Here is a 12,623-nt window from a genome sequence, read left to right on the forward strand (position 1 = left end):
CTGCTGACCCTCTTGGTTGGAAACAGAGACCCACTCTTTCACCTAGGCAAAGCATAAACCACAAGCAGTTTTCTATTTTCACCACAAATAACCTTCTTTTTTTAACAGTGGATGGTATAACCAGGTACTTTAAATTTGACATACAACTTAGAAAATATTGCCATTATAATGAAAATCTTATATGAAAGATAAGATTTCCTCTGCTGATGAGAGATCACTGATAGTATTTTTTTTTTTTTCCATTAAGAGGAATCAATACATCAATCAATGCTCATGAAAAAATAGTTTAGTGGCAATGAGTAGTTGCCGAGGTGGTCACATGCTCTTTTTGTGGATGTCCTTACATAACCCCTTTTTTCCTTTAATGACCTTTTTTAATTTTTTCCCAAATAATAAACGGTCCCAAACTGTTATATTGGTACATCAGTGTTACCTTGGTAGTAACTGTAAGTCTGTGAACATTTGTGGAATTCACTGTGCTGAGACGTATTATGTAATACCGGGACTGTTGAATAGAGAGCTCATTACTGATGGCCTGCCTTTATTTTGTTGCTGCTCATTTTGTACATATAAATATTCTTAGAAACAAGAAACACTGAGTTATAATCGTCCCCTCTGTGTCTGTTGTGTGTGTTGTGGCAGCAGCTCCACAGCCATGGGTTTCTGTCGAGTTGTGTTAGTGCAGAGCTGTGTTGCTGGGGGCTGTGTCACACAGGGAGTCACCACGAGAGGGAGGGACTTAGGCTGCAGGACAATGCTGGTGTTTGTGCAACGGCCCCTGAGTGGCGGCTGGCTCTCTCAGATCGCTCTCGCTTGACTACCATTGCTGCACGCATTGTTGAAGTGAAAGGAAAGTGGACAGCTTGATCCTGTCTGTGGGATGCACCGACAGAGGTAAGACCCCCATTCCCCACTGCTATATGTCTGTGATGGAAGAAAATGAAGTTTTTTAGAAAGCCGTCTTGTGGGGCTTGTGCTGTGTGAACTGTTTGAGAAGGGGTGCTCTAGTGCAGTTTTTTAAGTGAAACAGAGATCTGGGAGCTGGAGGTTGGCTTGGGGTGAGGCACCCTTGTCTGTGTTTTGGCAGGGTCACTACTGTGTGTGAATGGAGCTGAGCTGAAAGAAAGTTTCACAGAAAGAGGCTCAGTGAAAGGCATGTGTAGAATGTGACTAGGATCCTGCAGTGGAAAAGACAGATAGAAAATATATTTGGAGATGAAAAAGTTGAGGTGATGGAAAATGACATCCCAATAATACACGTCAAGATGAGCAGATGAACTGAGCAAAAAGTGATTGTTTCCGTTAAGACAGGCGAGGATAGAGTGAAGGTTTACAGTGTTAAAAATAGAGGCGTAATGGAGGTGGAGAGATTAAGAGAGAGATTAATTAGGGAGCTGAGGGAAGGAGGAAGTCAGGAAGGGAAAAGGCAGAAAAAGAATGAAAGAAACAGAGTACATGCTGTAGGAAAGCAAGGGCTGTGAACCCCTGATAAGCTTTCAACATTTCTATTATCTGTGATACAGACTTCAAGCTATTGTACCCTCCAGGATAAAAAAAAAAGAAAAGCAAAACCCTTGTCAAACAAATTCTCCAACTTCCAATCAAATCTCTTTTCCAGTCTTTTGTAAATGCTGGATTCCAAATGCGGTAAAAGAATACCGGTAAGCCCCTAATTTTCAGGTCTGCCCTCCTTGCTAGATCAAATACTCTTATCCCTTTTAGCTGGCAGATTAGAGAGACTCAAGATGTTCTGTCTCAGCGTGGTAGTCCTGGGATATGCCGCTATTCACATTTATGAATGACTAAAATCTGGATTTCATAGACCGTGATAGCTAATATGAGTTGTCAATCCTCCATCACAACTACACCCGCCTACCATCACAAATGTCTATTCAGCAGGGCTTTGAGAAAGACCATACCTACGTGTAATTGAGAATAGAGAACCCTTGCTCTCACTTGTACTCTTTAGAAGGATTTAATCCATATTAACTGCGTGTGTTTTGTGTTTCCAGACAGTGGGAGTGAGATTAGGTATTTGGTGTGAGGTACAGCAAAGCAGAAAGGCTGGCCAGAAGACACAGATCCAACACCAGTGGTTTTGGCCACGACAGAAAAAAAGGGCGTCCACCCCTGCTGTACCGGGGAGAGGAAGGAGAAGAAGGCAGTCCAGTGCTGACACATTAAGAGAAGCAGTGAGCTTCATTTGTAGCGTTGGTGGACAGGTAAGAGCTGAGCTACGGTGACAACTTTGGGCTGCGTGCCAAAGTGTGAAGGGGAAGAGGAAGAGGAAAAGGAAGACGAAGAGGAGGAGGAGTAGGTGGAGGAGGAGGAGGAGGAGGAGGAGAGGAGTGGTGGGCCTGGAGCCCAAACGCTAGCAGGATGGCGGAGAAGAAAGTTAGGTAAGTATCTTTTGTTTAGCTTAATTAAGACGAGGCAAAGTGGATTCATTAAGTGGAAGCAGCAGCTGTGTTAATGTTGGTCTCTTTGTGTGTGTGTGTGTGTGTGTGTCCACTTTATTTGTATCTTTGTCCATGAATGGATGCGTCACTTGCATGGCTTGTGTTGGTGACCGCGCTTACATGGGTCCGTGCATGCATGTGTGCGTGTCTATGTTGATCCCTTCGCAGCCTCCCTGCTAAGCTGATTAATGGGGGCGTGGCAGGCCTGGTTGGTGTGACATGTGTATTTCCTATTGACCTGGCCAAGACCCGCCTACAGAACCAGCAGGGCGTCCAAGTCTACAAAGGAATGTGAGTAGGGCTCCCCTGGCCAGAGTTAACCCGCTACTGTCATTGATCTGATAAGGGCTTTCATATTAACACATTCTTTTTTCTCTCAGCATCCCTGGATGATTTTGTTATTGAAAAACAGGCATTAAATTCATCTTTATATTTAGATGGGCGGCAGACAAATGTATTTACATGTATGTAAAACCAATGGCAAAGTCTCTAAACCATAAATCTTTACAACCTATCTGTTGGTGATGGTGTTAAATATGCTTCCTGGTTAACTGCACTCTGTAATTTCAGCTACAAACAAGTCCGAATTATTTTGATTATGCCGACTCACATACTTTTCCACTGAATCTTAGAGGGTGGAGCACTACAGCTAACACACTCTTCCCATATTTGGTCCAGTGTTTTAGTCAGTTTGTACAAAACTCACTCAGGGGATCATATTAGGGGATTGGCTGTATACAGTGTGTGTTTCTGAACTTTGAATTGTGGAATTGTATGCACTGATCTATTTTAAAAATCTGACTAATGTTCCCTCAAATGCACTACAACAATTTCCCATTTTAAAGTTTTAATCAGGAACAAGAGGTGCAGGGAGAAAGACTGTGTCCTTAAAAGACACTGAGCCTGATTTTTTTTAACTACGCACATCTGGTGGGCATCAATATTGCTGGCTGATTGGGCGTGGCCATCCTGTGTTCAAACATTTCAGACTGTGGTTTTCCACTGTGAGTCAGAGATGGAAAAATAGACTGGATAACTCCCTTCAATGCTCAATTTCGTGGTTGGATTTTATTTTCCTGTTCTTTGAATGAGAATTTCTAAACAGAACAGCTCACACAGTTGCACATACCACTGGTCTCTGTCCAGTTTGTTGTTGGGACGGGATAGAGGGTCATGGTGTATCTGGGCAAAGGACAGGCTGGGGATGATGTTTATAAATGAAAAATAATACTACTGGTTTGAGCTAAATCTCTGTCAGTACAGTCAATGATGAATAATAAACATTGTAATAGTGTAGTTCTACTGACTTTACACAACATATGAAAAACAGATAAAATGTCAGTTGTATTCTTTTTGTCTTTTGAAGGCTGGATTGCCTGGCAAAGACGATTCGCTCAGAGGGCTATTTTGGATGCTACAGAGGTATTCTTTGCATTTCTAATCCCCGGGACAAACAACACTATAAGTGTGCTTTACTATAAGCTTAATCCGGCCACCTACGCTGTTGTTTCTCTTGTGAGCCCTTAAATCTTTTCATCATAATAACGAGTGTCCGCTGCTATTAGGCCACGGTGGTGAGCCATAAGCTGCTGTGTAGGTGTGTTCTATTTGTGTACCGCAGTGGTAACTGTTGGATGTCACTGTCATCGGCCTGTTTGTGTTTTCCAGGTGCAGCAGTGAACCTCACTCTTGTCACACCAGAAAAAGCCATCAAGCTGGCTGCCAATGACATCTTCAGACAGAAGCTCTCCAGGGATGGGTACTTTGATTTTTGTCCTTCAATGATCTATCATGAGACATAGAGTGATGTTAAATTATATTAGATTTGAAAGAAAGGTTACTACAGTAAACTAATATAACATTAATGAGTTAAAATAAGTGAAGAGTTGGTTTTGTTTGGAGGATTTTTGGTCACTGTTGTTGAATGCCATCACCGTGAGCTACTGTATAGTGTATTAAGTGCAGTGAAATATGTGGGAGAAAAAAGCAGTTTTTCATTTGGGATTCTTTTAACTAATTGGTATTAGTAAAAATTGCGTGTTCTTTTGTGTCATGAAACCAAACATGCCAATCTTTAACCTAGTTTTAAATAACTTTAAATTATTGTGATGTATCTCCTGTATTACATCATTTTCCCAGTGTGTGGGAAAAATCTGGCAAATAAACAAACTCCTGTCAGGAGTTCTAAAAATATACTCAAGCTTGTGTATTTACTCCTATAAATCCTCCTCCTAACTCTTGTTAATGCTTTATACCTGTATACTCTATTGTGTTCCCAGGCATTTGCCCCTGTGGGGGGAGGTACTGGCAGGGTGTGGGGCTGGGACATGCCAGGTGGTAGTCACCACTCCCATGGAGATGCTGAAGATCCAGCTGCAGGATGCAGGAAGGCTCGGTGAGTCTGTGATTTAATGCTTTTGTCCTTGTAAAACTGTGTCAAAATGTATATCCGTGTAAAAGGATGAAAATAAAATAAAAATATAAAAAAGCAGTTAAGTCATAAAAACATTCACAGTGATGGCTGCACGGTTACATCAGCCTGCATGTGTTTTTGTAACCTGGGACAGTCTGTGTTTGACTATCAGCTGCCCAGAGGCCTGTTCCAACTCCGGCTCAGGCGGCTGCTCCTGGTCCAGCTCCATCGTTGGTGGCCCCCCCACCAGCACGACCGAGCCAGCCCCCTCGGCCCTCAGCCACCGGCATCACTGTGGAGCTTTTGAAGACTCGTGGACTGGCAGGCCTCTACAGAGGGGCAGGAGCCACCTTAATGAGGTCACACACACACACAAAGACATTAACAGACACACTCACACACTTACTCACAATACATGAAATGTGTATTTTTCTTACTTTTAATGTACATGTATGCATTTACTTACTATTTTACAAGTAAAAAGTACTGAAGCAGAGGCAATACATAGTGACTTACTGTGAAACGCATACTCAGTCATTTTCAATGATTTTTGAATTCCAGAAATACTTCTTCCAGTTTGTTTCTGGTGTCCATTATAATTGATTATCTTCTTGCTCTCTCTGGTGTCATTCAGTCTGTGTCATGATGCTTTTTATACTTTGTTCTATGTTGGAAACCTTTAAAAATATCAGGTACATGACCAGTCACAGCTGCTTCTGTTCTACAGCTCTGCCTCTCCCTTCATTGACCTAACAGTCATCACCGCTTTAAAGAGTTGATTTTATATTGCATAACTCATACTGTGTTTGTTGTATTTCCTGACACCTCTGCCAATCAACACTGATCAATAGTTCCCTGCAGCAATGTCTGGCTGCTCTACTGCAGTTGAATAAGGCCACGTCTCTTTCTCTGTCCCTGCTTCTCTGTTGTGACTTCACCCTCTCCCACTTTCTTTTCCCGTTTCTTTCTCATTGCCCGTCCCACCAGGAAGCTGCGATCACAACAAATAACACAAATTCTTCACAACCTCACAATTTTGTCCAATCAGCAATTGTGATTGTAGACTAACAAGAACAAGTTGCCTTTGATTTTTAATGAATGACACAAAAATAACAATAATCCCAACTTTGTTTTTGCTAGTTTAACTTTCTCATGCAATTGCATTGTATAAAAATGCTTAAAAGCATCACAATTTTTTAGAAAAGCTGCAATAAAATCAGGCATTCAGGCCCCAACAAACCCCCCAAAAAGCCAGCAAAATCCTGGAGGGACGGCCTTACTTAATAATAATAATAATAATAATAATAATAATAATAATAGTAATACAGCACTCTCTCTCTCTCTTTCCTCTCCATTTCATTTAATCGAACCATTACTTAAAATCATATTTTTCAGGGATGTCCCCTTCTCAATGATCTACTTCCCATTGTTCGCCAACCTAAATGCACTGGGTGTGGAAAAAGTGGGTAATGTGCAGACCCGGGCGCCATTCTGGCAGTCCTTTGTGGCAGGCTGCACCGCAGGCTCAGTGGCAGCTGTGGCTGTAACACCATTGGATGGTGAGTGGGAGAAAGAAACAGACAAAGTAAGAGAAATGGCAGGATAGGAGGTGGGGTGGGGTCTTTAATGAAATATTTTATAGCAAAATGATGTAACTTTTTTAAAAACGCAACCTTGCTCAGTTCAATAAACTCAAAGGTTTTGTTGCTCCAGCCTCACTCAGTCTGGTGTGACCAGTAGCTTGTGGTCGCTCAGGTTAGCTCAGGTCAGCACATTTTTGACAGATACTGACTGTGACTGAAACCACTCGCTTGTTCACTCATTGATTGCTCCCCTATTTATAGACACTCAATATATACTCCATATAAAACAAGATTTCGGACAATTACTTATCATTATCATTTGTATTATTAGCAGAAAGTAGTGTACATGACATGAGGGAACTATATTGTGACTGAATGTACACACTCAGAATTCAGGTAGGGAGTGATTTCAGACACATCACTGAGTCAATTCACCGACTTTTTGACTTCTTTACTTGTGTAACTATTAAACTAGATGTTAGCATTTACCATTATGTTGTTATCTCTGAGTTGATGTAATGTACTGACAGCACCTTTTGTGTTTTAAATGCCTATACAGTCATAAAGACTCGCCTGCAGACCTTGCAGAAAGGTGAGGGGGAGGACACATACAGAGGGATTATTGACTGCACACGGTAAGATTTTCAGTCTGTAACAGAACTTTTGTTGCTTTAATATTCATAAGTGTAAAGAGCCTTGAAACATTTTCTTCCTGTGTACTTTTGCAGGCGCATCTTGAGGCGGGAGGGCCCGGCAGCATTCCTGAAGGGTGCAACGTGTCGCGCTTTAGTCATCGCCCCTCTTTTTGGTATTGCCCAGGTTGTCTACTTTCTTGGGGTAGGGGAGGCGGTGTTAGGTTTGCTGGAATAGTGGGGCTTGGCAGCGGTGGCGGTGGTTGTGTTGTCTCTGTACAATTTGCTGCTTTAATCTGCAGTGAATGACAACTGAGTGAAAGGTGAATACAGAGAGCCACAAACCAAAAGGAAGAGGAAGGGGGTCTGAAACATGAGGAGGCTGTATTTACTAATACGTGGACCCGATGTGTTCACACTAATCACGTTTCTCTAGGTTTTTACATGCCGTCAGCAGGGTTCCGTAGGTTTAACAGGGTCCTGTGTATGTGTGTGACTAATCTGAGGGTCTGTGTCCCAAGTTGTCTGGGTTATCCCTGTGTGCTTGCTACAATATGTCTGTGGCTGTTCCTTTTCCCCTGAGGGAGATTGTAATGTGTGGTTGTTAAGAGGGAGCTGCTGCATGTTGTTTGAGGCTGCTAACTAAAATGCCTACCGACGAAGAACTGTGCATCATCCTATGTAAGTGACAAATTCCCCTTTCAATCTTTATCAAAAGCTTAATATTAGAGTACGTTTGATGTGAAGAGCCTGCAATGGGTATTTGGCTCGACTTCAAACGCCAATCATATATATATATATATTTCAATGTTTGATGTGTTCCTCTGGAAAAGGAGCTAGATCTCCTTCTGCCAACCCTGTTACGCATTCCTCCCGCCTCCATCCGTGAGGTCTGAGTTGTAATCTTGGATTCCTCCACTGGATTGGGAGGTGCTGCCTGCCAGTGTCTCTAAGGTCACTTGTTAATCTGATGGTAATGCTTTAATCTCTGTATTAGCGTACAATATACCCTAACACACCGCTCACTTCCTGCCTACAGGCCACAGGTTAGACTGCTGGGCCTCAATCTCGTCGCCTTGACTTCCCCTTCTCCACAGCTTGGGAGGGTTTTAATAAAAACCTGTGAGAAGCCTTTGGCTGGTTTTACTGCTTAGTTACATATAAGAACATGTTGCTTCAAATGATGTACGCACAATAACAAAAAGGAAAAAATGCAATTAAAGCCTTATCAATGCTGATAGTTTCTAAAGCATCAAAACTGTAAGTCTTAAATGAATTCAGTGGAATTGGTGGTGTTGAAACATTGATTTGGTACTTGAGTCGATTTTAGCAAGGACAATTGTATTTGTTAGACCCATGGAGGGAGTATGGCACCTTGTCTTGCCAACTGTTTGCCATTACTTAAGTCCATCGGGTGGCACTAAAAGCATTTTTTTTTTTTTACATTTTTAATGCAAGACACATTTTGATGTGGCTAGTGTACCTAGGCTACTACATTGTCCTCATTGTAGAGCGAACATAGCCTGAGTAAACTGTTTGTTTACAAGCTGTAAATAAAGATATCTCATACATGTTGACTTCTGTGTCACGCACATTTATTCCTTTGGTTGTTGTACGTTAAGTTCTTCAGAAGAATAGTAAACATCACTTCACTGTGCGCAAACCCACACAGGCAAGGCAGATTCTATCTAAATGAACACTACTCGCGCATGTTTTTGACAACCCGGTAATGAAGTGTGTAGGAGAAACTACTGTGGCCACAAAACTTGTGAAAAACACTGCAAACCCTATCTACAGCCAGTAGACTCCATGGAAGGCGACCTGCGGCGTCTGTACATAAAAATGATTATACACTAACGAAAACATACCTATGAACATTATATTCCATTTCTGCCAATAGACCCTCCTGAATGTTACACAAAAATCAACATACCAGATAATCAATCTCATTATATCTACAGAAAATGTAGACTAATTGTGTGAATGTGTATCTTTGGTGACCTAAATATGTAGCTTTGATTACTGTAATCAAGTAGTAGAGCAACAGATTTCCCAAAACAACGGCAGGAATACATCTTTGCAATGCCATTGCAATTTAAAGCAGTCCTTTAGACAATCCCTGGAGACGTAAAATCAGATGGCACTTCCACCCATGTCTGCACTGCTCTCTTCAAATCCACCGTTAATCCGTGAACTTGCGGTTGGGGTTGGCACCAAACAAGTTCGCTCTGATCTCAGGCATCATCTGTCAGGTGTAAAGTCAGGATACAAGTAAGTACACACAAGAAACTGAATGGGAACGGATGTGGCCTGGATTATAAATTACTTCAGTAAATTCGTAGAGAAACATTTTATCTTTTTTCTTTTCTGCAATAATATATCTTATTACCGTATCTAATATTCTAAAAGACAAACAGGTGATTCAAACACGCTGTAGTTGACCTGAACCTCCCTACAATCTCCAAGGATGAAGCTGGTAACAAAATATCCCAGAAGTCACATGCTAAAACTGAGAGAGTTCTTATCGGCAAACTAGGGAAAAAGTTTCCCAGGGCTCTAACTGAAGGTTGTCCCGCCGTCCCAGGCATGATAAAAAATACATTTTGTGACGATAGTGGGAAGGAAGGTGGATCAAACCTATAGAAAAATAAAACTGGGACAGCGACGTCTGAAAGTAATGCACCTATCACGGCTCTAAGCCACTTATAAAGTCCATCTGGGAGTGGTGACCATGGCGACCACACAGGTAAACAAAGAAAAAAAGTTAACTTAAAGTTTACAGATGTTACACTAACACCCTGCTGATTCATATTTATGGATAAATGAATTAATATTCATGTGTAACAAAAGTTTTAATTTAGAAAAGAGCTGATTTATAATTCATAATATCATTATTTATTCATGCCATGCATATTATCGATAGATTTCTAGCCTTTTTATAGTTGGGACCATTTATGATTACATTTTTATTTCGGTTTGGGACGGAGGTGAAAAAAAAGGCCTAGTTTTTCTTTGCGCACATACATAATTAGATTAAAAAAGTATTTTTCTACAGGATGCAGCTGTGTGTAGGAAGCAGGAACTTTGGGATGAATGCTCAAAACAAACTCTGCGAGAAGAGCAGGTACTCTAAACACAAAGCATGAACAAGAATCAGTGTTTCCCCCTTCTTAAACAGATTACTCAATGAAGTAACACCCAATTAAAGTATAGCAAATGTGTGTGTAGCGTGACAGTCTTGCCTGAATTATCTAAATAATTTTCTTACTGTCCTAACTTGAGATAATTGGACTCACTGGAGAACCCAGTGGGCTGTGCCGCCCTCCACAGGCAAACAGCAGAAACTACATTTGGTGTGTTTTTGAGGTCTTGAATGATGATTTAGATTTCAGATAGATCATCAAAGTTACTCTACCTGTTGTGCGATAAGTTCTATCCTGCTCTCCAAAGTGTTGGAAACCTTGATCTTCCCATTATCATTATATACTTCAACTCCTCCGCAGCTGGTAAAACAAAGAGTAGATAGACACTCGGCTTAATTACATCTTTTCAAACAAGAAAAAAAATACGTTTTACAGAAAGAATTAAAGTTAAAGTGTGTTAAATCATTTTACATCTCTGATGGAAGAAAACGTTTCTGGTCGATTGTGACGACTATGTTGCTCTTCACAGCCTCTTTGTAGATAGGGATGTTCGTATTAACTGCAGCCTGTCGGGCAATAAAACACTTATAAAACACACTGTCATCCATTATGAATGCAACCAAGGATGCTTGTAATGCCCTGCGCTCTCCTAACGTCTTACAATAATCACAACTTACAGTCAGCTCAACCTCACCTGAACCATTTCTACATCCTGCTGTCGGCAGCGAACGGTAACTTTAGGTTCCAGCAGTCGATAGAATCCCTGAAAAGTGAAAGGGACAAACTCAGAGAGTACGGAGAACACGGAGAACCAACAAACCGATCAGCTGTCGATTAGCTATACCCTCCCCATGAGAGCAGGTGGAGGATCTACCTGAAGCACCAGGCCCTCTAACAGGGTAGAGTACCGAGCAGGGTCTTTGGCAATCTCTGCAAGTCTTTGACGAGCCTCATTCAACAAATCCTGAAGCAGGGGGTAGAAAACAGATGAATTTAAATTAGTTTAAATTCCACGCTGTCACGTTTCTGCGTCAGCTGTGTAACATACAACCGAATGCGTTCAAGATACGAGCGCTGATCTCTAACCGTGATCATCTCGTCGCGGGCCTTCAGCACCTTCAGCCTCGCCTGGTTCGCCAGGTTGGACATCTGGCTGAGGAGAGAGAGAGAGAGAGAGAGAGAGGAAGGAAAAAGTAAATGAGTAAATTAACTGCAGACAAACTGGATTCACAAGATCCACAAGAGGCAAACATGGAGACATTTGTGCAAAGAGACTAAAGATCCGGACCCAGGAAGCACAGATAGCAAAGAAACAAAGGCGACAGAGCAACAAAAGGTTTGGGGAAAAAAAACCAAATATATCTTGTAAGAAGGGATTAAATTATCAAGACTGCCTCCGTCTCATGCAGTGGAAGATAAAACTGCTCTTTCCTCGACTGGCAACGACCAAAAACTCACATTTTCTTGTGCTGCTCGATCTGCTTTTCCTTCTTCTCATAGTATTCCATGATTTTCACCCGCTGGGTCTGCACCAGACGACCTTTCTCAATGTTGAACTCTTCCTCCGCCTGTAAACAGATGGCTGTGTGTGTGTGACAATGCCCATCACACACACACACACACACACACACACACACACAAAAAACAACACATAAATAAAATCACAAGACTGTCTGACAGGCTTCAATTACCTTAGCATCAATTTCTTCTATTTTCTCTTGGGCCTCTTGGTCAATGAAGGCCACCATTTGCCTGATCTGCCACAAGAGAAAACAACAAAATGTCATTTTAAAATGTTAAAGTTTGTTAAAATGTCTAAATGTTAACAAACAAACAAATTCATAGTTTAAAATGTTCTTCAGCATGGGAAATAATTTAAATAATCTCGTTTACTCCTTAAATATGAACCTAAACGTTACCAATAAGTTTGACCAAGTAACCGAAAACTCATATAACATTAAAATTTAACGTTAATTAAACGGTAATTTAACGTTAATTTAACGGTAATTTAACGTTTAATACCAACGTCGACAGTTAGAGGAGCTACTTAGTGCGTAAATAACGTGCTAACGGTTAGCCAGCGTTAACCGTTGACCGTTAACCGTTAGTTATGTTAACCGAACCTAAAGTTATTATTAAACTATAAGTAATATAAACGTAGTTAAAGCTTAAAACAGTTGACTACGAGTCTACCGTTGTCTTCTTTATTACCTGTTTCTGTACGTGTGCGTCGGTGAGCGCCATGTCTGAAAGCGGTAAATGTGTTTATTTTAAAGTTAAATTATTTAAAGTGTTCTCGGTCCTGCTGCTCGTCGCCAGTTGGACAGCACGGAGCAGAACATCCGGTTATCATTTTTCAAAATAATACACCTGTTCATAGCTGTGAGGAAAGG

At 41.3% G+C, this 12,623-nt stretch overlaps 2 protein-coding genes across 2 annotated transcripts; one reads left to right on the top strand and one right to left on the bottom strand.

The window, feature by feature from the left end:
* Positions 1–748: 748 nt before the first annotated feature.
* Positions 749–8,664, top strand: slc25a18 (solute carrier family 25 member 18). Its single transcript, XM_051381582.1, has 10 exons — positions 749–894; positions 2,013–2,399; positions 2,628–2,750; positions 3,826–3,881; positions 4,128–4,218; positions 4,739–4,854; positions 5,045–5,231; positions 6,268–6,431; positions 7,015–7,090; positions 7,184–8,664. Exons 2-10 carry the CDS (start codon positions 2,380–2,382, stop codon positions 7,323–7,325), a joined length of 975 nt encoding a protein of 324 aa, XP_051237542.1. The 5' UTR covers positions 749–894; positions 2,013–2,379; the 3' UTR covers positions 7,326–8,664.
* Position 8,665: 1 nt separating this feature from the next.
* atp6v1e1a (ATPase H+ transporting V1 subunit E1a) lies at positions 8,666–12,568 on the bottom strand. The gene is made up of 9 exons (XM_051381590.1): positions 12,442–12,568; positions 11,922–11,987; positions 11,689–11,798; positions 11,317–11,383; positions 11,105–11,194; positions 10,925–10,993; positions 10,702–10,796; positions 10,503–10,590; positions 8,666–9,332 (listed from the first exon to the last, which is right to left on the bottom strand). The coding sequence occupies exons 1-9, from the start codon at positions 12,472–12,474 to the stop codon at positions 9,270–9,272; spliced, it is 681 nt and encodes a 226-aa protein (XP_051237550.1). The 5' UTR covers positions 12,475–12,568; the 3' UTR covers positions 8,666–9,269.
* Between the last annotated feature and the right edge of the window lie 55 nt (positions 12,569–12,623).

This window comes from Dicentrarchus labrax, unplaced genomic scaffold (assembly GCF_905237075.1).
Source record: "Dicentrarchus labrax unplaced genomic scaffold, dlabrax2021, whole genome shotgun sequence".
NCBI lineage: Eukaryota > Metazoa > Chordata > Actinopteri > Moronidae > Dicentrarchus > Dicentrarchus labrax.